The sequence below is a fragment of the Littorina saxatilis genome, linkage group LG1, assembly GCF_037325665.1.
Source record: "Littorina saxatilis isolate snail1 linkage group LG1, US_GU_Lsax_2.0, whole genome shotgun sequence".
Classification (NCBI taxonomy): Eukaryota; Metazoa; Mollusca; class Gastropoda; order Littorinimorpha; family Littorinidae; genus Littorina; species Littorina saxatilis.
The window spans coordinates 243,859-269,347 of NC_090245.1; the positions used below are offsets into that span (position 1 = coordinate 243,859).

General features: G+C 44.2%; 2 protein-coding genes across 2 annotated transcripts in view; one reads left to right on the forward strand and one right to left on the reverse strand.

Annotated features, from left to right (window-relative positions):
* The window catches only part of LOC138958861 (uncharacterized), a 316,763-nt gene that overhangs the window by 136,953 nt on the left and 154,321 nt on the right, over positions 1-25,489 (forward strand). The gene's annotated exons all lie outside the window — the stretch shown is intronic.
* On the reverse strand, positions 94-24,420 carry LOC138958881 (NADH dehydrogenase (ubiquinone) complex I, assembly factor 6-like). Its single transcript, XM_070330202.1, has 10 exons — positions 24,192-24,420; positions 23,599-23,698; positions 22,112-22,192; positions 19,695-19,736; positions 18,693-18,749; positions 15,662-15,764; positions 11,075-11,208; positions 10,602-10,703; positions 2,692-2,748; positions 94-230 (listed from the first exon to the last, which is right to left on the reverse strand). Exons 1-10 carry the CDS (start codon positions 24,371-24,373, stop codon positions 102-104), a joined length of 987 nt encoding a protein of 328 aa, XP_070186303.1. The 5' UTR covers positions 24,374-24,420; the 3' UTR covers positions 94-101.

The following is a 25,489-nucleotide window of genomic DNA, read 5'->3' on the forward strand; positions in this document are numbered from 1 at the left end:
TGTAATAAAATACAAGGAAAAAAGAGTGGGAGTGTCAACAGTAAGAAACCAGAACACAGTTACATCCCTTAACATGCTGACTCATTGACAAGGTTCATGGTTCAATATTTCTTTTTTATTTTCTGTAACCACAGACGTAGTGGCAGAGATGGGACTCTTACTTGCAGCTTGGGATCAAAAACGTTAAAGTTGGCAGCCTGCAGTCTCTGAAGGTACAGATCACATGGCAACTGAAACATTACGATGAATCCACAGCTATGAACACCCAACTGACACAAACACACATCCCTAGCTATTAAGTCACAACTGACACAAACACACATCCCCAGCTATAAACACACAACTCATATTGATTGATAAACTAACAACTGACACAAACACACATCCACAGCTATGAACACCCAACTGACACAAACACACATCCTTAGCTATGAACACACAACTGACACATCCCCAGCTATGAACACACAACTGACACAAACACACATCCCTAGCTATGAACATACAAATGACACATCCCCAGCTATAAACTAACAACTGACACAAACACGTACACATCCACAGCTATGAACACCCAACTGACACAAACACACATCCCTAGCTATGAACACACAACTGACACATCCCCAGCTATGAACACACAACTGACACAAACACACATCCCTAGCTATGAACATACAAATGACACAAACCCCCAGCTATGAACACACAACTGACACAAACACACATCCCCAGCAATGAACACACAATTGACACATCCCCAGCTATGAAATCACAACTGACACAAACACACATCCCTAGCTATGAACACACAACTGACACAAACACACATCCCTAGCTATGAACACACAACTGACACAAACACACATCCCCAGCTATGAACACACAACTGACACATCCCCAGCTATGAACACACAACTGACACAAACACACATCCCCAGCTATGAACACACAACTGACACAAACACACATCCCTAGCTATGAACAATCAACTGACACAAACACACATCCCCAGCTATGAACACCCAACTGACACAAACTCACATCCCCAGCTATGACTGAACACACAACTGACACATCCCCAGCTATGAACTCACAACTGACACAAACACACATCCCCAGCAATGAAACACACAACTGACACATCCCCAGCTATGAACACACAACTGACACAAACACACATCCCTAGCTATGAACACACAACTGACACAAACACACATCCCCAGCTATGAACACACAATTGACACAAACACACATCCCCAGCTATTAAGTCACAACTGACACAAACCCCTAGCTATGAACACACAACTGACACAAACACACATCCCTAGCTATGAACACACAACTGACACAAACACACATCCCTAGCTATGAACACACAACTGACACAAACACACATCCCTAGCTATGAACACACAACTGACAGAAACACACATCCCTAGCTATGAACACACAACTGACACAAACACACATCCCTAGCTATGAACACACAACTGACACAAACACACATCCCTAGCTATGAACACACAACTGACAGAAACACACATCCCTAGCTATGAACTCACAACTGACACAAACACACATCCCCAGCTATGAACACACAACTGACACATCCCCAGCTATGAACACACAACTGACAAAAACACACATCCCCAGCTATGAACACACAACTGACACATCCCCAGCTATGAACACACAACTGACACAAACACACATCCCCAGCTATGAACACACAACTGACACAAACACACATCCACAGCTATGAACACACAACTGACACAAACTCACATCCCCAGCTATGAACATACAACTGACACAAACACACATCCCCAGCTATGAACACACAACTGACACATCCCCAGCTATGAACATACAACTGACACAAACACACATCCCCAGCTATGAACACACAAGTGACACAAACACACATCCCTTGCTATGAACACAAGTGACACAAACACACATCCCTAGCTATGAACACACAACTGATACAAACACACATCCCCAGCTATGAACACACAACTGACACATCCCCAGCTATGAACACACAACTGACACAAACACACATCCCCAGCTATGAACACACAACTGACACAAACACACATCCCTAGCTATGAACAATCAACTGACACAAACACACATCCCCAGCTATGAACACCCAACTGACACAAACTCACATCCCCAGCTATGAACACACAACTGACACAAACACACATCCCTAGCTATGAACACTCAACTGATACAAACACACATCCCCAGCTATGAACACCCAACTGACACAAACTCACATCCCCAGCTATGAACACACAACTGACACATCCCCAGTTATGAACACACAACTGACACAAACACACATCCCTAGCTATGAACACTCAACTGATACAAACACACATCCCCAGCTATGAACACACAATTAACTGACACAGGCACACATCCCCAGCTATGAACTCACAACTGACACAAACACACATCCCCAGCTATTAAGTCACAACTGACACAAACACACATCCCCAGCTATGAACACACAACTGACACAAACACACATCCCTAGCTATGAACACACAACTGACACAAACACACATCCCTAGCTATGAACAACCAACTGACACAAACACACATCCCCAGCTATGAACACACAACTGACACAAATTAACGCACCAAGAGATAAAAGGCAAATAAGAAAGAACTTACGGCGTTAAGAAAAGCTACATGTGCCTCTCGTGGTACATCCCCTGTGAAAGACCTTGCCTGCACACAAAAAACTCCTATGCTCAAAATATACAGCTGCCATAATTGTACAAGTCAAGGTGAATGACCACGCGCTTCCTGATTGATCCACATGCTTAACTTGATCAAGCCATTTTGGAGGGGGGGCGGGAAGCATTACTGTACTTTCCGGACTATAAGGCGCAACTTTTTTTCTCAACTTGAACTCCTGCACCCTGTTGACCGGTATCACCTTGTACCTATTGACCGGTATCACCTTGTACCTGTTGACCGGTATCACCTTGTACCTGTTGACCGGTATCACCTTGTACCTGTTGACTGGTATCACCTTGTACCTGTTGACCGGTATCACCTTGTACCTGTTGACCGGTATCACCTTGTAACAAGTTATTCCCCCTGTTGACCGGTATCACCTTGTAACAAGTTATTCCCCCTGTTGACCGGTATCACCTTGTAACAAGTTATTCCCCCTGTTGACCGGTATCACCTTGTAACAAGTTATTCCCCCTGTTGACCGGTATCACCTTGTAACAAGTTATTCCCCCTGTTGACCGGTATCACCTTGTAACAAGTTATTCCCCCTGTTGACCGGTATCACCTTGTAACAAGTTATTCCCAAGTAAAAGTGAAAGCACAAAATGCTGCATAAAAATCTCCACACATTATTCCACGGAAAAGCGTTTTTGCTGGTCTGAGGCGGAGCATATCGTCTTCTGTTTCATCTAATTGACAGAAGCCCGAGGGGAGCATATCGTCTTCTGTTTCATCTTATTGACGGAGGCCCGAGGGGAGCATATCGTCTTCTGTTTCATCTTATTGACAGAGGCCCGAGGGGAGCATATCGTCTTCTGTTTCATCTTATTGACAGAGGCCCGAGGGGAGCATATCATCTTCTGTTTTCATCTTATTGACAGAGGCCCGAGGGGAGCATATCATCTTCTGTTTCTTCTTTATTGACAGAGGCCCGAGGGGAGCATATCGTCTGCTGTTTCATCTTATTGACAGAGGCCCGAGGGGAGCATATTGTCTGCTGTTTCATCTTATTGACAGAGGCCCGAGGGGAGCATATCGTCTGCTGTTTCTTCTTTATTGACAGAGGGGGAGCATATCGTCTTCTGTTTCATCTTATTGACAGAGGCCCGAGGGGAGCATATCGTCTTCTGTTTCATCTTATTGACAGAGGCCCGAGGGGACCATATCGTCTGCTGTTTCTTCTTTATTGACAGAGGCCCGAGGGGAGCATATCGTCTTCTGTTTTCATCTTATTGACAGAGGCCCGAGGGGAGCATATCATCTTCTGTTTCTTCTTTATTGACAGAGGCCCAAGGGGAGCATATCGTCTGCTGTTTCATCTTATTGACAGAGACCCGAGGGGAGCATATCGTCTGCTGTTTCATCTTTATTGACAGAGGGGGAGCATATCGTCTGCTGTTTCTTCTTTATTGACAGAGGGAGCATATCGTCTGCTGTTTCTTCTTATTGACAGAGGCCCGAGGGGACCATATCGTCTGCTGTTTCTTCTTTATTGACAGAGGCCCGAGGGGAGCATATCGTCTTCTGTTTTCATCTTATTGACAGAGGCCCGAGGGGAGCATATCATCTTCTGTTTCTTCTTTATTGACAGAGGCCCAAGGGGAGCATATCGTCTGCTGTTTCATCTTATTGACAGAGACCCGAGCGGAGCATATCGTCTGCTGTTTCTTCTTTATTGACAGAGGGGGAGCATATCGTGTCAATAAGAAGAAACAGCAGACGATATGCTCCCCTCGGGCCTCTGTCAATGAGATGAAACAGCAGACGATATGCTCCCCTCGGGTCTCTGTCAATAAAGAAGAAACAGCAGACGATATGCTCCCCTCGGGCCTCTGTCAAAAAAGAAGAAACAGCAGACAATATGCTCCCCTCGGGCCTCTGTCAATAAAGAAGAAACAGCAGACAATATGCTCCCCTCGGCCCTCTGTCAATAAAGAAGAAACAGCAGACGATATGCTCCCCTCGGGTCTCTGTCAATAAAGAAGAAACAGCAGACGATATGCTCCCCCTCTGTCAATAAAGAAGAAACATCGACAGAGGGGGAGCATATCGTCTGCTGTTTCTTCTTTATTGACAGAGGCCCGAGGGGAGCATACCGTCTGCTGTTTCTTCTTATTGACAGAGACCCGAGGGGACCATACCGTCTGCTGTTTCTTCTTTATTGACAGAGGCCCGAGGGGAGCATACCGTCTGCTGTTTCTTCTTATTGACAGAGGCCCGAGGGGACCATACCGTCTGCTGTTTCTTCTTATTGACAGAGGCCCGAGGGGACCATACCGTCTGCTGTTTCTTCTTATTGACAGAGGCCCGAGGGGACCATATCGTCTGCTGTTTCTTCTTTATTGACAGAGGCCCGAGGGGAGCATACCGTCTGCTGTTTCTTCTTATTGACAGAGGCCCGAGGGGACCATACCGTCTGCTGTTTCTTCTTATTGACAGAGGCCCGAGGGGACCATATCGTCTGCTGTTTCTTCTTATTGACAGAGGCCCGAGGGGACCATATCGTCTGCTGTTTCTTCTTATTGACAGAGGCCCGAGGGGACCATATCGTCTGCTGTTTTTTCTTATTGACAGAGGCCCGAGGGGACCATATCGTCTGCTGTTTCTTCTTTATTGACAGAGGCCGGAGGGGACCATACCGTCTGCTGTTTCTTCTTATTGACAGAGGCCCGAGGGGACCATACCGTCTGCTGTTTCTTCTTATTGACAGAGGCCCAAGGGGACCATATCGTCTGCTGTTTCTTCTTATTGACAGAGGCCCGAGGGGACCATATCGTCTGCTGTTTCTTCTTATTGACAGAGGCCCGAGGGGACCATATCGTCTGCTGTTTCTTCTTATTGACAGAGGCCCGAGGGGACCATATCGTCTGCTGTTTCTTCTTATTGACAGAGGCCCGAGGGGACCATACCGTCTGCTGTTTCTTCTTATTGACAGAGGCCCGAGGGGACCATAACGTCTGCTGTTTCTTCTTATTGACAGAGGCCCGAGGGGACCATATCGTCTGCTGTTTCTTCTTATTGACAGAGGCCCGAGGGGACCATACCGTCTGCTGTTTCTTCTTATTGACAGAGGCCCGAGGGGAGCATATCGTCTGCTGTTTCTTATTATTGACAGAGGCCCGAGGGGACCATATCGTCTGCTGTTTCTTCTTATTGACAGAGGCCCGAGGGGACCATATCGTCTGCTGTTTCTTCTTATTGACAGAGGCCCGAGGGGACCATATCGTCTGCTGTTTCTTCTTATTGACAGAGGCCCGAGGGGACCATACCGTCTGCTGTTTCTTCTTATTGACAGAGGCCCGAGGGGACCATATCGTCTGCTGTTTCTTCTTATTGACAGAGGCCCGAGGGGACCATACCGTCTGCTGTTTCTTCTTATTGACAGAGGCCCGAGGGGACCATATCGTCTGCTGTTTCTTCTTATTGACAGAGGCCCGAGGGGACCATACCGTCTGCTGTTTCTTCTTATTGACAGAGGCCCGAGGGGACCATATCGTCTGCTGTTTCTTCTTATTGACAGAGGCCCGAGGGGACCATATCGTCTGCTGTTTCTTCTTATTGACAGAGGCCCGAGGGGACCATATCGTCTGCTGTTTCTTCTTATTGACAGAGGCCCGAGGGGACCATACCGTCTGCTGTTTCTTCTTGAATGGATGTCATGAATGAAATCGGTGACATGATTTCATTTGAAGAATTATGTCAAAAGGTTGCTTATAAACCAGCCAGACAATTTGAGTATAATGCGTTATGTACAGCACTTAAAACAAAACTGATTAACGCATTGCCATACCGATATGTTCTGTTGCAGGGTTTGACTCGTATTGGTAATATTACACCAAGGGAAATAAGAACTGTTTTGGTTAATTTCGAGGTACAAACTCCGAGCGCCTGTTCTTTTTGGCAAAGAAAGCATAATGTTGTTCTGGAATCAAGACACTGGCTGTTAGCTGTTAATTGTACAAAAGAAGAACGACTGCGTCTGCTTCATTGGAAAATTTTACACAGAATTTACCCAACGAATATTTTACTAAACAAGATGGGTTTATGTCAAACTAATAATTGTGAAGTTTGTAATGAACTGGATACACTTGAGCACTTCTTTTTTCATTGTCAAGAGGTGAGGAACGTCTGGAAACTATGTAAAGACTTTATTTTTAAGCAAATTTATTATAATATAACTTTGAATGAAACAGATATATTATTTGGTTTTTGGAATGAAAATTTAAAAAACGATCAAATTTACTTTATAAATTATTGTATTTTGATAACAAAAATGACCATAGGAAAATTTAAGTATGGGAAGAAGTTAGACTTACGTATTTTATTGGAATTAGAGTTAAACATTAGACAGAAGTTTATGTTTTGTATAATATAAAGTTGATTATGTTATACAGAAAAAGACCAAGGAAGAAGGATGCTCCCCGCCTTAAAACAAAAATAAAAAAAAATAAAAAAAAATAAAAAAATAAAAAATCGGGCAAAAAATATGGGTTGAAGCATCCTGCATGCAACTGAGGTCCAAAAAAAAAGAAGAAAAAAAAAAAAAAAAAAAAAAAAAAAAGCCCCGAGGGGACCATATCGTCTGCTGTTTCTTCTTATTGACAGAGGCCCGAGGGGACCATATCGTCTGCTGTTTCTTCTTATTGACAGAGGCCCGAGGGGACCATATCGTCTGCTGTTTCTTCTTATTGACAGAGGCCCGAGGGGACCATATCGTCTGCTGTTTCTTCTTATTGACAGAGGCCCGAGGGGACCATATCGTCTGCTGTTTCTTCTTATTGACAGAGGCCCGAGGGGACCATACCGTCTGCTGTTTCTTCTTATTGACAGAGGCCCGAGGGGAGCATATCGTCTGCTGCTCTTCTTATTGACCAAGCCCGCAAAGCCCAGGTTGGTCAAGATGTAACCCGCTATTATTGTTCTGCGAATTATGTTTTCGTTGTTCTTGCCATTATTGTTGCCATGTTCTTCGTAATCCCCATGAAATGGGCCGACGGCCTTTGTTCATTAAATCATCAAATTGTCAAATTGTAGTGGCAAAGAAGGAAAGCTGTGACATAAGGCGATATGCTCCCCGTAAACCACCCGAAATATGCTGGTATGGCAACAAGCCATCAAACATGTTTTTTTCCATCATTTTGGTGGTGCAAAAGTATGCACAATCACCGACAGGGAGCCTTACTTTAGTAATTACAATTCAGGTCCCAAAAAGTGTCAGAAGTTAAAGTGATCCCGTTGCTTTCAACTCAACTCAACTCAAATTTTATTGGCTTCAATTTTCACATAGAAGAATTTGTCTCGCGCTTGGGATTAAGACATAGGCAGAAAGTAAGAGTATAACATATAAAAACAGCATTCATATCACATTTCATGTATCACCCACAGTAATCACTAGTATAGGCCTAGGCCTACAGATATCACTTTGTCCTTGTATCACACATGCAAATAAATAGTATCACATTTTCCACGTATCACACACAATATATACATTACATAACATACAGCAAGTTTCCATCTCCCGCGCCCCCCCCCCCCCCCCCCCCCCCCACCCACACATACATATCCTCGCACGTGCGTCGACTCCATACATATGACATCATCAGTCCATTAACTAGAATGCACAATGACTAGTAGAGGGTACATGATACACAATACGTGCTCAACTAGACCTGCTAACTAAAATGATAACAGAGACAGAAACAAAAACTGGGCACAACATTTACACGTGTGTGACCTACTTTACATCGAGTGCCTGTGATCTATAAATAACAATGATTGCGTTTAAAATAAAACATGAATAATGCCGATGTTTGCTAACAATGAATACATAAAAACTAAGATAAGAATGTATGTGCTTTCATAATATGATTATTTTATAAAACACAGTGGGGAAATTGGAAGATAATTTTTATACGAAACTGCGCACATTGAGTCGAGCTCTGTAGCGTGTGTGTTCGGAGGCAGAAGACACATATGGCTGTGGATATTAAATGTTGTGAGATTCGATGGATTAAAAAGGATACCCCGACTTCGGCAGGGCAGAAGGAGGTACAAGACGGTGTGCTGTATTACTGTGTGTGAGTGTGCTGTGCAGGCCTTCTGTGTTATGTGCATGTTCTATTCTAGTCCGTCGTCTGCTGTTCGTAGGATTCCTCTTGTATGTGACGTCACACGTAAACGTATGCGTCGCTTTTCTTCAAGTCTACAAATACGCATAGCTGCCATCATATTTGCCAGATCAGTCACTTTCCAGCATGTGCCTTTTCTTTTAAGTGTTTTAAGACTGGAAGAAATGACTGTTTCATGTTTTTGTCCCCTTGTTTAGGTGATGTCCTGTAATGTACGGCATATACATGTAAAAAGAAAAAAATACTCCACACACAAAAAATAAAAAATAAAATAAAAAAAGACTCGAATACAGTGCTGTCAGAGAAGTGAACGTACGGTGTTGAGATGGGTGTTAGCGGTGGGATACAGTGCTGTCAGAGAAGTGAACGTACAGTGTTGAGATGGGTGTTAGCGGTGGAATACAGTGCTGTCAGAGAAGTGAACGTACGGTGTTGAGATGGGTGTTAGTGGTGGAATACAGTGCTGTCAGAGAAGTGAACGTACAGTGTTGAGATGGGTGTTAGCGGTGGAATACAGTGCTGTCAGAGAAGTGAACGTACGGTGTTGAGATGGGTGTTAGCGGTGGGATACAGTGCTGTCAGAGAAGTGAACGTACAGTGTTGAGATGGGTGTTAGCGGTGGAATACAGTGCTGTCAGAGAAGTGAACGTACGGTGTTGAGATGGGTGTTAGCGGTGGAATACAGTGCTGTCAGAGAAGTGAACGTACGGTGTTGAGATGGGTGTTAGCGGTGGAATACAGTGCTGTCAGAGAAGTGAACGTACGGTGTTGAGATGGGTGTTAGCGGTGGAATACAGTGCTGTCAGAGAAGTGAACGAACCGTGTTGATGGGTGTTAGCGGTGGAATACAGTGCTGTCAGAGAAGTGAACGTACGGTGTTGAGATGGGTGTTAGCGGTGGAATACAGTGCTGTCAGAGAAGTGAACGTACGGTGTTGAGATGGGTGTTAGCGGTGGAATACAGTGCTGTCAGAAAAGTGAACGAACGGTGTTGAGATGGGTGTTAGCGGTGGAATACAGTGCTGTCAAAGAAGTGAACGAACCGTGTTGAGATGGGTGTTAGCGGTGGAATACAGTGCTGTCAGAGAAGTGAACGTACGGTGTTGAGATGGGTGTTAGTGGTGGAATACAGTGCTGTCAGAGAAGTGAACGTACGGTGTTGAGATGGGTGTTAGCGGTGGAATACAGTGCTTCAAAGAAGTGAACGTACGGTGTTGAGATGGGTGTTAGCGGTGGAATACAATGCTGTCAGAGAAGTGAACGTACGGTGTTGAGATGGGTTTTAGCGGTGGAATACAGTGCTGTCAGAGAAGTGAACGTACGGTGTTGAGATGGGTGTTAGCGGTGGAATACAGTGCTGTCAAAGAAGTGAACGAACCGTGTTGAGATGGGTGTTAGCTGTAGAATACAGTGCTGTCAGAGAAGTGAACGTACAGTGTTGAGATGGGTGCTAGCGGTGGAATAGAGTGCTGTCAAAGAAGTGAACGAACCGTGTTGAGATGGGTGTTAGCTGTGGAATACAGTGCTGTCAGAGAAGTGAACGTACAGTGTTGAGATGGGTGTTAGCGGTGGAATAGAATGCTGTCAGAGAAGTGAACGTACAGTGTTGAGATGGGTGTTAGCGGTGGAATACAGTGCTGTCAGAGAAGTGAACGTACAGTGTTGAGATGGGTGTTAGCGGTGGAATACAGTGCTGTCAGAGAAGTGAACGTACAGTGTTGAGATGGGTGTTAGCGGTGGAAGCCAAGTCGAACACAGCATCCAGCACACTCTGATCACTGCGTCCCCGCATCACATCTTCCTGAGACAGCTTGTGCTGCAACACACACACTTCCTGATGTTAACCTTTCGTGCTGGTATTACATGGACACACTCTATGACCGGTGCTGGTAATATGTGGACACACCCTATGACCGGTGCTGGTAATACATGGACACACCCTATGACCGGTGCTGGTAATACATGGACACACCCTATGACCGGTGCTAGTAATACATGGACACACCCTATGACCGGTGCTGGTAATATATACACACCCTATGACCGGTACTGGTAATATATAGACACACCCTATGACCGGTGCTGGTAATATATGGACACACCCTATGACTGGTCCTGAAACACGCACACCTCCTGATGTTAACACCAACCTAACGGGTAAAGAGCTCTAACAGCTACTATACGTACTTTCAGAATAAGATCCAAAGGGAGGTAAACACGTCGGCGCTGAGCGTGATGCGGAATAGCTCGCAGCACAGTTGTCAGCCCCTGAGCCTTGCCGATATGACTTGCTGCGTGGTCTGCATGTACGTTTTGGATTCCTGCACACACACACACAGACACACACACACGATCAAACCCACACACACACACACACACACACACACACACACACAGACACACACACACGATCAAACCCACACACACACAGACCCACAGACACACACACACACAATCAAACCCACACACACACAGACCCACACAGACCCACACAAACACCACCACCCCACACACACACATTGAGAGTTTGACAGGGAAATGACAGTTGGTTTCTATTTGGTTCAAGAACACAAAAAGAGAAAAGTACAGCTTTTTTTGAACATTGCTCAATTTGTAAAATATCAAATTGCGCGAAACAATTTGAGTGACTAAGTGGCAAAGTACAGGGCAAAAAAGCCAGCTGGTAAAGCCCATTCATCACTGACCACAGCCGATCGTATCACCGTTAATTTGTGTGTACAAATAAATGTGACAGTCATTCCTACTTTTGCATCATTATATTGTTTGGTGTGGCCTGTCCAGCAACATTCCTGGCAGGCCGGTGACTTTTGTGAAGTTACTCGCCCAGCTGGCTAGTTGTGAGTTTTGGCCATCCCTGTAACCATAGCAACTTACCCCGACAGGTCAGTGTCACATAGTGAAGAGGGACACAGTAACCATAGCAACTTACCCAGACAGGCCAGTGTCACGTAGTGAAGAGGGACACAGTAACCATAGCAACTTACCCAGACAGGCCAGTCAGGTAGTGAAGAGGGACACAGTAACCATAGCAACTTACCCAGACAGGCCAGTCAGGTAGTGAAGAGGGACACAGTAACCATAGCAACTTACCCAGACAGGCCAGTGTCAGGTAGTGAAGAGGGACACAGTAACCATAGCAACTTACCCAGACAGGCCAGTGTCAGGTAGTGAAGAGGGACACAGTAACCATAGCAACTTACCCAGACAAGCCAGTGTCAGGTAGTGAAGAGGGACACAGTAACCATAGCAACCTACCCAGACAGGCCAGTGTCAGGTAGTGAAGAGGGACACAGTAACCATAGCAACTTACCCAGACAAGCCAGTGTCAGGTAGTGAAGAGGGACACAGTAACCATAGCAACCTACCCAGACAGGCAAGTGTCAGGTAGTGAAGGAGATACAGTAACCATAGCAACCTACCCTGACAGGTCAGTGTCAGGTAGTGAAGGGGGACACGGTAACCATAGCAACCTACCCAGACAGGCCAGTGTCAGGTAGTGAAGGAGATACAGTAACCATAGCAACTTACCCCGACAGGTCAGTGTCAGGTAGTGAAGAGGGACACGTGAAGGGGGACACGGTAACCATAGCAACCTACCCAGACAGGCCAGCGTCAGGTAGTGAAGAAGATACAGTAACCATAGCAACTTACCCAGACAGGCCAGTGTCAGGTAGTGAAGGAGACACAGTAACCATAGCAACCTACCCAGACAGGCCAGCGTCAGGTAGTGAAGGAGACACAGTAACCATAGCAACCTACCCAGACAGGCCAGCGTCAGGTAGAGAAGGAGACACAGTAACCATAGCAACCTACCCAGACAGGCCAGCGTCAGGTAGTGAAGGAGACACAGTAACCATAGCAACCTACCCAGACAGGCCAGTGTCAGGTAGTGAAGAAGATACAGTAACCATAGCAACTTACCCAGACAGGCCAGCGTCAGGTAGAGAAGGAGACACAGTAACCATAGCAACCTACCCAGACAGGCCAGCGTCAGGTAGTGAAGGAGACACAGTAACCATAGCAACCTACCCAGACAGGCCAGCGTCAGGTAGAGAAGGAGACACAGTAACCATAGCAACCTACCCAGACAGGCCAGCGTCAGGTAGAGAAGGAGACACAGTAACCATAGCAACCTACCCAGACAGGCCAGTGTCAGGTAGTGAAGAAGATACAGTAACCATAGCAACTTACCCAGACAGGCCAGCGTCAGGTAGAGAAGGAGACACAGTAACCATAGCAACCTACCCAGACAGGCCAGTGTCAGGTAGTGAAGAGGGACACAGTAACCATAGCAACCTACCCAGACAGGCCAGTGTCAGGTAGTGAAGGAGACACAGTAACCATAGCAACCTACCCAGACAGGCCAGCGTCAGGTAGTGAAGGAGACACAGTAACCATAGCAACCTACCCAGACAGGCCAGTATCAGGTAGTGAAGGAGACACAGTAACCATAGCAACCTACCCAGACAGGCCAGCGTCAGGTAGTGAAGGAGACACAGTAACCATAGCAACCTACCCAGACAGGCCAGCGTCAGGTAGTGAAGAGGGACACAGTAACCATAGCAACTTACCCAGACAAGCCAGTGTCAGGTAGTGAAGAGGGACACAGTAACCATAGCAACCTACCCAGACAGGCCAGCGTCAGGTAGTGAAGGAGACACAGTAAACATAGCAACCTACCCAGACAGGCCAGCGTCAGGTAGAGAAGGAGACACAGTAACCATAGCAACCTACCCAGACAGGCCAGCGTCAGGTAGTGAAGGAGACACAGTAACCATAGCAACCTACCCAGACAGGCCAGTGTCAGGTAGTGAAGAAGATACAGTAACCATAGCAACTTACCCAGACAGGCCAGTCAGGTAGTGAAGAGGGACACAGTAACCATAGCAACTTACCCAGACAGGCCAGTGTCAGGTAGTGAAGAGGGACACAGTAACCATAGCAACTTACCCAGACAGGCCAGTGTCAGGTAGTGAAGAGGGACACAGTAACCATAGCAACTTACCCAGACAAGCCAGTGTCAGGTAGTGAAGAGGGACACAGTAACCATAGCAACCTACCCAGACAGGCCAGTGTCAGGTAGTGAAGAGGGACACAGTAACCATAGCAACTTACCCAGACAAGCCAGTGTCAGGTAGTGAAGAGGGACACAGTAACCATAGCAACCTACCCAGACAGGCCAGTGTCAGGTAGTGAAGGAGATACAGTAACCATAGCAACCTACCCTGACAGGTCAGTGTCAGGTAGTGAAGGGGGACACGGGTAACCATAGCAACCTACCCAGACAGGCCAGTGTCAGGTAGTGAAGGAGATACAGTAACCATAGCAACTTACCCCGACAGGTCAGTGTCAGGTAGTGAAGAGGGACACGTGAAGGGGGACACGGTAACCATAGCAACCTACCCAGACTGGCCAGTGTCAGGTAGTGAAGAAGATACAGTAACCATAGCAACTTACCCAGACAGGCCAGTGTCAGGTAGTGAAGGAGACACAGTAACCATAGCAACCTACCCAGACAGGCCAGCGTCAGGTAGTGAAGGAGACACAGTAACCATAGCAACCTACCCAGACAGGCCAGCGTCAGGTAGAGAAGGAGACACAGTAACCATAGCAACCTACCCAGACAGGCCAGCGTCAGGTAGTGAAGGAGACACAGTAACCATAGCAACCTACCCAGACAGGCCAGTGTCAGGTAGTGAAGAAGATACAGTAACCATAGCAACTTACCCAGACAGGCCAGCGTCAGGTAGAGAAGGAGACACAGTAACCATAGCAACCTACCCAGACAGGCCAGCGTCAGGTAGTGAAGGAGACACAGTAACCATAGCAACCTACCCAGACAGGCCAGCGTCAGGTAGAGAAGGAGACACAGTAACCATAGCAACCTACCCAGACAGGCCAGCGTCAGGTAGTGAAGGAGACACAGTAACCATAGCAACCTACCCAGACAGGCCAGTGTCAGGTAGTGAAGAAGATACAGTAACCATAGCAACTTACCCAGACAGGCCAGCGTCAGGTAGAGAAGGAGACACAGTAACCATAGCAACCTACCCAGACAGGCCAGCGTCAGGTAGTGAAGGAGACACAGTAACCATAGCAACCTACCCAGACAGGCCAGTGTCAGGTAGTGAAGGAGACACAGTAACCATAGCAACCTACCCAGACAGGCCAGCGTCAGGTAGTGAAGGAGACACAGTAACCATAGCAACCTACCCAGACAGGCCAGTATCAGGTAGTGAAGGAGACACAGTAACCATAGCAACCTACCCAGACAGGCCAGCGTCAGGTAGTGAAGGAGACACAGTAACCATAGCAACCTACCCAGACAGGCCAGCGTCAGGTAGTGAAGGAGATACAGTAACCATAGCAACCTACCCAGACAGGTCAGTGTCAGGTAGTGAAGGAGACACAGTAACCATAGCAACCTACCCAGACAGGCCAGCGTCAGGTAGTGAAGGAGACACAGTAACCATAGCAACCTACCCAGACAGGCCAGCGTCAGGTAGTGAAGGAGACACAGTAACCATAGCAACCTACCCAGACAGGCCAGCGTCAGGTAGTGAAGGAGACACAGTAACCATAGCAACCTACCCAGACAGGCCAGCGTCAGGTAGTGAAGGAGACACGGTAACCATAGCAACCTACCCAGACAGGCCAGTGTCAGGTAGTGAAGAAGATACAGTAACCATAGCAACTTACCCAGACAGGCCAGTGTCAGGTAGTGAAGGAGACACAGTAACCATAGCAACCTACCCAGACAGGCCAGCGTCAGGTAGTGAAGGGAGGAAGCGGTCACCTCTGCATATTTCTCCAGCTCCTGTACTGTGCTAAACCCGTCCTTGTTGAGCTGTTGGTCCTGAAAGCCAACCATACAAAACATCAACACTCTCTCACCCTGGCATCAATGATGTTGTTGTATCATTATTATTGTAATATTGACAGCTGTCACTCACCCTTGCATCAATGATGTTGTTGTATCATTATTATTGTAATGCACTCACCCTGGCATTAATGATGATGTTGTATCATTATTATTGTAATGCTGACAGCTGTCACTCTCCCTGGCATCAATGATGTTGTTGTATCATTATTATTGTAATGCTGACAGCTGTCACTCACCCTGGCATCAATGATGTTGTTGTATCATTATTATTGTAATGCTGACAGCTGTCACTCACCCTGGCATCAATGGTGTTGTTCTAAATTGATTCCCCCATCAGAACTCCCCGAGACTTTCAGCAATTTCTTTGACCAGAAGATCTCTGACATTCGCAAAGGTCTCGACTCATCCAAAACACAAATGTCCTTCGCCGCATTTTCAGGGACCCCCCTTACACGGTTTAGCCCTGTTTCTGAGAAGTTTGTTTTTGAACTTATTTCAAAATGTGCTCCAAAATCCTGCACACTTGACCCCATTCCCACGTCACTCATGAAAACTTGCCTGGATTTCCTTGTTCCTGTTGTAACGAGAATCTTAAACCTTTCTCTTCAGTCTGGGTCTGTGCCTGCACAGTTTAAAGAGGCAGTCATAACACCACTTCTAAAAAAGCCAGGCCTTGACACGGAGTGCTTAAAGAACTATAGACCCATTTCAAACTTACCCTTTCTGACCAAGCTGTTAGAAAAGTGTGTGCTAGCGCAGCTCCAAGAACATCTGCTGAGTAATGATCTTTTGGACGTCCATCAGTCCGCATACAAGAAAAATCATAGCACAGAAACCGCTCTTCTTTACGTAACTGACAAGCTGCTGACCAGTGCTGACAACAAGGAAGTGTCTGTGCTCGCACTCTTGGACCTCTCGGCGGCATTTGACACCATCGACCACGACGTCCTCCTAAAGAGACTACAGTTCACGTTTGGAATTGCCGACAAAGCCTTCCAGTGGTTCGTGTCATATCTCTCTGAACGCTTTCAAAGAGTACAAATAGGTCAAAAAGAATCATCCCCTGTTCCCCTGAAGCACGGAGTACCTCAGGGCTCTGTTCTAGGCCCGGTTCTGTTTACACTATATACACAGGACCTATCTGACGTCATCTCGAGGCATGGCTGCGAACACCACAAGTATGCCGACGACACCCAAATAGAGGATTCTGCTCCCCCCAGTGATTTTCCAAAAGTGGTTAAAAACACTGAGCGCTGCATTGAGTCAGTTAAAGACTGGATGATAGACAATAAACTCAAGCTGAATGACTCAAAAACTGAGGTGATGCTGTCAGGCTCAAGGCATGCTTTAAATCAGATTGACTGTACTTCCCTGACAATAGGCGACACTCAGATTGTTTCCCAAACCGCTGTTAAGGACCTAGGCGTGTACCTGGACTCTGCTCTGACAATGCAAAAACACATTAGTTTTGTTTGTAAATGTGCCTTTTTTGAGTTGCGCAAGATTTCCTCTGTCAGATCATTCCTGACACTCCAAGCCACTGTTCAACTTGTCTCCTCTCTGATCCTGAGTCGACTTGACTACTGCAACTCATTGCTTGCCGGCCTCCCCACTGAAGAACTTGATCGCTTACAGAGAGTCCAGAACAGTGCTGCAAGGCTCATTCTGCAGAAGTCTAAGAAAGACCATGTCACTCCCCTACTTACCACCCTTCACTGGCTTCCCATGAAGTATAGAATCGAGTACAAGCTCGCTCTGTTAGGGTACCGCTGTTTTGAGAAATCACTTCCCCCCTATTTGTCCCATTCCCTCAGTATCTACGAGCCATCCCGTTCTCTCAGATCCTCCTCTGAAAAACTCCTTCGCATCCCCAAAACCAGGACCAAGACCTTTGGTGAAAGAACCTTTAGGTACCAGATTCCGACCGTCTGGAACTCGCTTCCAAGTTCTATCCGTGATTCCAGCAGCCTTTCCTCCTTCAAAACACAACTCAAAACATACCTGTTTCGTAAAGCCTTTGCTTAGCCTGAGTAGACTCTCCACAACCCTATTCTGTTTTGGAACTCTCTACCCTGCATGTGCTTTATGGTCTCTTTGTCAATGGTATCTTTGTGTGTGCGCGTGCGTGCGTGTGTGTGTGTGTGTGTGTGTGTGTGTGTGTGTGTGTGTGTGTGTACTTTTAACATTGTACGCTAAGTTTTGCTTAGTGCTTGGGTTCTTGGTGTTATGTCTCAGTTAAATGTATGCTTTGTATGCTTGTTGATTTGTGCTAGTTTATTCTATAATGAATTTGTAAAGCGCCTGGAGCCAATTGATGGGACTCGCGCTATAGAAAAGTTATTTATTATTATTATTATTATTATCATTATTATTGTAATATTGACAGCTGTCACTCACCCTTGCATCAATGATGTTGTTGTATCATTATTATTGTAATATTGACAGCTGTCACTCACCCTTGCATCAATGGTGTTGTTGTATCATTATTATTTTAATACTGACAGCTGTCACTCACCCTGGCATCAATGGTGTTGTTGTATCATTATTATTTTGATACTGACAGCTGTCACTCACCCTGGCATCAATGGTGTTGTTGTATCATTATTATTTTGATACTGACAGCTGTCACTCACCCTGGCATCAATGGCGTTGTTGTATCATTATTATTGTAATACTGACAGCTGTCACTCACCCTGGCATCAATGATGTTGTATCATTATTATTGTAATGCACTCACCCTGGCATCAATGGTGTTGTTGTGTCATTATCATTGTAATGCTGACAGCTGTCACTCACCCTGTCATCAATGATGTTGTTGTATCATTATTATTGTAATACTGACAGCTGTCTCTCCCTGGCATCAATGGTGTTGTTGTATCATTATTATTGTAATGCACTCACCCTGGCATCAATGATGTTGTTGAAATGTCTCTTTGGGAGCTTGAAGTACTCCGTAGCCTGAAAACAGGGACAGACAACTCTATAGTAATCTATCAATACACACACTGTCAGTTATTATACCAAAATGCAGACTTAACCAATCATCAATGATAAAACATGTGCACAATATCTACCAACAACCAACAGTCACTATTCACACTGTTAGTTATCATACCACCAAGCAGACTAACCAATCATCAATAATAATAATAATAATAATGCAAACTTTTATAGCGCTATTCTAGAAAAATGTCTACTCTTAGCGCTTTACAATACATACATCGACCAAGCATACTATACACGCACAGGCAAAGAAACCGACCAAACATAACCAACAAACTATACATGCACAGGCAAAGAAAACGACCAAACATACAATACACGCACAGGCAAAGATAACGACCAAACATAAGCAAACATACTATGACCAAACATAACCAACATACTATACGCGCGCAGGCAAAGAGAACAATCAGCACATGTAATAATTACTGACAACTAATAATGCAGGCATACAGTGACAGTCCAAAACACAGCCTAAGCACAAGAACCACAGTAGGCTTCCGTATAAAAACGTGTCAACAGTACTATTTACACACACACAAACAGTGCTGACACAAAGCGCAGAAAATATATATACACGTTATTTTAGGCACTAGGTAGGGGGTGAGGTGGGGCGGGATGGGGTGGGTGGGGAGATGCTGGAGGGAAAAAAAAAATCACAATGATAAAACATGTGCACAATATCTACTAACAACTGCAACAGTCACTATTCACACTGTCCGTTATCATACCACCAGGCAGACTAACAAATCATCAATGATAAAACATGTGCACAATATCTACCAACAACCAACAGTCACTATTCACACTGTCCGTTATCATACCACCAGGCAGACTAACAAATCATCAATGATAAAACATGTGCACAATATCTACCGACAACCAACATTCTCTACTCACCCCGGAAAGTTCTACAGCCACTGGTGTCTGAGGAGGAACTCCCTGCAAGGAAACCATGGCAACCAGCAGTTGTATAAACAATTAAAAACAACTTCCTCAACCATCAGTTGTATGAACAATTAAAACCACTTCCTTAACCATTATTTGTATGAACCATTAAAACAACCACCTCAACCATCAGTTGTATGAACCATGAAAACAACCACCTCAACCATTAGTTGTATGAACCATTAAAACAACCACCTCAACCATTAGTTGTATGAACCATGAAAACAACCACCTCAACCATTAGTTGTATGAACCATTAAAACAACCACCTTAACCATTAGTTGTATGAACAATGAAAACAACCACCTCAATCATTAGTTGTATGAACCATTAAAAAAACCACCTCAACCATTAGTTGTATGAACCATTAATACAACCACCTCAACCATCAGTTGTATGAACCACTAAAACAACCACCTTAACCATCAGTTGTATGAACCATGAAAACAACCACCTCAACCATTAGTTGTATGAACCATTAAAACAACCACCTCAACCATCAGTTGTATGAACCACTAAAACAACCACCTCAACCATCAGTTGTATGAACCACTAAAACAACCACCTTAACCATCAGTTGTATGAACCATTAAAACAACCACCTCAACCATCAGTTGTATGAACCACTAAAACAACCACCTCAACCATCAGTTGTATGAACCACTAAAACAACCACCTTAACCATCAGTTGTATGAACCACTAAAACAACCACCTTAACCATTAGTTGTATGAACCACTAAAACAACCACCTCAACCATCAGTTGTATGAACAATTAAAACAACCACCTCAACCATTAGTTGTATGAACCATTAAAACAACCACCTCAACCATCAGTTGTATGAACCACTAAAACAACCACCTTAACCATCAGTTGTATGAACCACTAAAACAACCACCTTAACCATCAGTTGTATGAACCATTAAAACAACCACCTCAACCATCAGTTGTATGAACCACTAAAACAACCACCTCAACCATCAGTTGTATGAACCACTAAAACAACCACCTTAACCATCAGTTGTATGAACCACTAAAACAACCACCTTAACCATTAGTTGTATGAACCATTAAAACAACCACCTCAACCATCAGTTGTATGAACCACTAAAACAACCACCTTAACCATCAGTTGTATGAACCATTAAAACAACCACCTTAACCATTAGTTGTATGAACCACTAAAACAACCACCTCAACCATCAGTTGTATGAACCATTAAAACAACCACCTCAACCATTAGTTGTATGAACCATTAAAACAACCACCTCAACCATTAGTTGTATGAACCATTAAAACCACCTCAACCATTAGTTGTATGAACCATTAATACAACCACCTCAACCATTAGTTGTATGAACCATTAAAACAACCACCTCAACCATTAGTTGTATGAACAATGAAAACAACCACCTCAACCATTAGTTGTATGAACCTTTAAAACAACCACCTAAACCATTAGTTGTATGAACCATTAAAACAACCACCTCAACCATTAGTTGTATGAACCATTAAAACAACCACCTCAACCATCAGTTGTATGAACCATTAAAACAACCACCTAAACCATTAGTTGTATGAACCATTAAAACAACCACCTCAACCATTAGTTGTATGAGCCATTAAAACCACCTCAACCATTAGTTGTATGAACCATTAAAACAACCACCTCAACCATTAGTTGTATGAACCATTAAAACAACCACCTTAACCATTAGTTGTATGAACCATTAAAACAACCACCTCAACCATTAGTTGTATGAACTATTGAAACAACCACCTAAACCATCAGTTGTATGAACCATTAAAACAACCACCTAAACCATTAGTTGTATGAACCATTAAAACAACCACCTTAACCATTAGTTGTATGAACCATTAAAACAACCACCTCAACCATTAGTTGTATGAACAATGAAAACAACCACCTCAACCATCAGTTGTATGAACCTTTAAAACAACCACCTAAACCATTAGTTGTATGAACCATTAAAACAACCACCTCAACCATTAGGTGTATGAACCATTAAAACAACCACCTCAACCATTAGGTGTATGAACAATGAAAACAACCACCTCAACCATTAGTTGTATGAACCATTAAAACAACCAGCTCAACCACCAGTTGTATGAACCATTAAAACAACCACCTTAACCATTAGTTGTATGAACCATTAAAACAACCACCTTAACCAATAGTTGTATGAACCATTAAAACAACCACCTCAACCATTAGTTGTATGAACCATTAAAACAACCACCTCAACCATCAGTTGTATGAACCACTAAAACAACCACCTCAACCATTAGTTGTATGAACAATTAAAACAATTAAGGTTTTTTTTCCTTGTGATTCCTGTAATCATTACCTTTCCTAAACTGCCCAAAAAGTCCTTCCAGAATTGCATCCTCATTGCGCCGATTGCTTTCTCCGACACCACGTCCCGCACCTGCACACACACACAGACCACACACACACACACAGACCACACACACACACACAGACCACACACACACAGACCACACACACACACATACAGACCACACACACACACACACAGACCATACACACACACACATACATACAGACCATACACACACACATACATACACACACAGATCACACACACACACACACACAGACCACACACACACACATACAGACCACACACACACACACAGACCACACACACACACACAGACCACACACACACAGACCACACACACACAGACCACACACACACACATACAGACCACACACACACACACAGACCATGCACACACACATACATACAGACCATACACACACACATACATACACACACAGATCACACACACACACACACACACACACACAGACCACACACACACACAGACCACACACACACACAGATCACACACACACACACACACAGACCACACACACACACATACATACACACACAGATCACACACACACAGATCACACACACACACAGACCCACACACACACATGTATACAGACACATAGTGCATACACACACATACATACCACACACACACACAGACCACACACACACAGACCCACACACACACAGACCCACACACACCCATAGACACATACATACCACACACACACACAGACCACACACACACCACATACACACACACATACATACACACACAGAGACCACACACACACACACACACACACACACACAGAGGACACACACACACATACAGACACACACAGACATACACACACACACATGAACTGACCAAGCAGAAAATAATCAACATTTAATTTGGTTATATTTAAAAATGAACTATTACAAGTTTGATTTATCCACAAACTACATTGATTCAAGAAAGATGCAATCCGCTTTGTGAAGTATGCAGACAAGGTTTTATGATTCTTTACAAACCTGTGCAGTTCATGATACGTACTGTACAAAAGTCCTGTGTAATTCATCATACTGTACAAAAGTCCTGTGTAATTCATCATACTGTACAAAAGTCCTGTGTAATTCATGATACTGTACAAAAGTCCTGTGTAATTCATGATACTGTACAAAAGTCCTGTGTAATTCATGATACTGTATAAAAGTCCTGTGTAATTCATGATACTGTACAAAAGTCCTGTGTAATTTATGATACTGTACAAAAGTCCTGTGTAATTTATGATAATGTACAAAAGTCCTGTGTAATTCATGATACTGTACAAAAGTCCTGTGTAATTCATCATACTGTATAATAGTCCTGTGTAATTCATCATATACTGTACAAAAGTCCTGTGTAATTCATCATACTGTACAAAAGTCCTGTAAATTCATCATACTGTACAAAAGTCCTGTGTAATTTATGATAATGTACAAACCTGTGCAATTTCCACGTTGAAAGCTCGCACTGCAAACACAGCTCTCTGTACATGTTTGGGCAACAGCAGGCAGCACAGGTAATTCTCATAGTCGTAAGTCCTGCAAGTTGGAAGGTATGGGTTACTCCCTGAATCAGATAATTCTCATAGTCGTAAGTCCTGCAAGTTGGAAGGTATGGGTTACTCCCTGAATCAGATAATTCTCATAGTCGTAAGTCCTGCAAGTTGGAAGGGAAGTTGCAAGGTATGGGTTAATTATACGAACTTAATAACTCCCTATATCATTCTCATAGTAGTTAGTCCTGCAAGTTAAATTTAAAGTTAAAACAATTGTTTTGCAATGAGAACTCACCCTATCCGATCCTTACAGGTAATGGTGAGGCACCACACACACACACACACACACATGCACACACACTCACACACACACACACACACTAGCTGACACACACAATAAATATGATCCAGTTTTGTTGGGGTATTTGGGATCAATGCCAAATAATCGACTCGACAATGTTGGCAATAAGGATAAAAAAAAGACAGACAGATACGAAAGAAACTCAGCGACCGAGATCAGAGAGAAAGAAACTTACCTCACTAAATTAACACAGTATTCTGCCGGATTGCTCACTTTGGTCACTTTCTGTGAGCTGAGAGCTCTGTAAGAGCAAGTGTCGGCATTACATAATGTCAAGCAACACACATGCTGGCTGAACAGATCAGCCCACAATCGCCTCTGACAAGCCCTGTGAGCACTCCGGGCCGCTTGTCCCATGTTTGTCTTCGAGGTCACGGGAAGTGAAAGTGACTCGGGCAAAAACGAAACTAAACCAACTGAACAACAAGCCCATATTAGTACAAACCATTTGAGAATAGCAGTGGCTAACGGCACAAGTACTTGTGCCCACAGCTTCCACTAGCAAGGCCCGAAATTGTGTACCCTTCACGTTTTAAATATTACTGAAAAGTAATGTTATCCCCGAGTACGGTAGTACTTGGGCTCTGCAGACTTTAATTGTGTGTGTGTGTGTGTGTGTGTGTGTGTGTGTGTGTCTGTCTCGACTTAACAGCTTATTGCTGGGAAACTACTGGGCGCAGTTCGTTCAAAAGTTGATACACTAACTTGATAATAGGTCCGATTGATCGTATTAAAACTTCAGAATGTTACCTCGGACCTAAATGCGAAATAAACCACAAAAACGACTCTTGGCGGTGGGCGGAATTGGCGGTGGGATAGAACAGCCGGCTTTTCGTGAAAGTTGAGGCAGCACTGTCACGCCCTCATTTTTCAACCAAATTGGTTGAAATTTTGGTCAAGTAATCTTCGACGAAGCCCGGACTTCGGTATTGCATTTCAGCTTGGTGGCTTAAAAATTAATTAATGACTTTGGTCATTAAAAATCTGAAAATTGTAAAAAAAAATAAAAATTTATAAAACGATCCAAATTTACGTTTATCTTCTAATATGTTATATTCGGATTAAAAACAAGCTCTGAAAATTAAATATATAAAAATTATTATCAAAATTAAATTGTCGAAATCAATTTAAAAACACTTTCATCTTATTCCTTGTCGGTTCCTGATTCCAAAAACATATAGATATATATGATATGTTTGGATTAAAAACACGCTCAGAAAGTTAAAACAAAGAGAGGTACAGAAAAGCGTGCTATCCTTCTTAGCGCAACTACTACCCCGCTCTTCTTGTCAATTTCACTGCCTTTGCCATGAGCGGTGGACTGACGATGCTACGAGTATACGGTCTTGCTGAAAAATGGCATTGCGTTCAGTTTCATTCTGTGAGTTCGACAGCTACTTGACTAAATGTTGTATTTTCGCCTTACGCGACTTGTTACATTTAGTCAAGTTATGACTAAATGTTTTAACATCG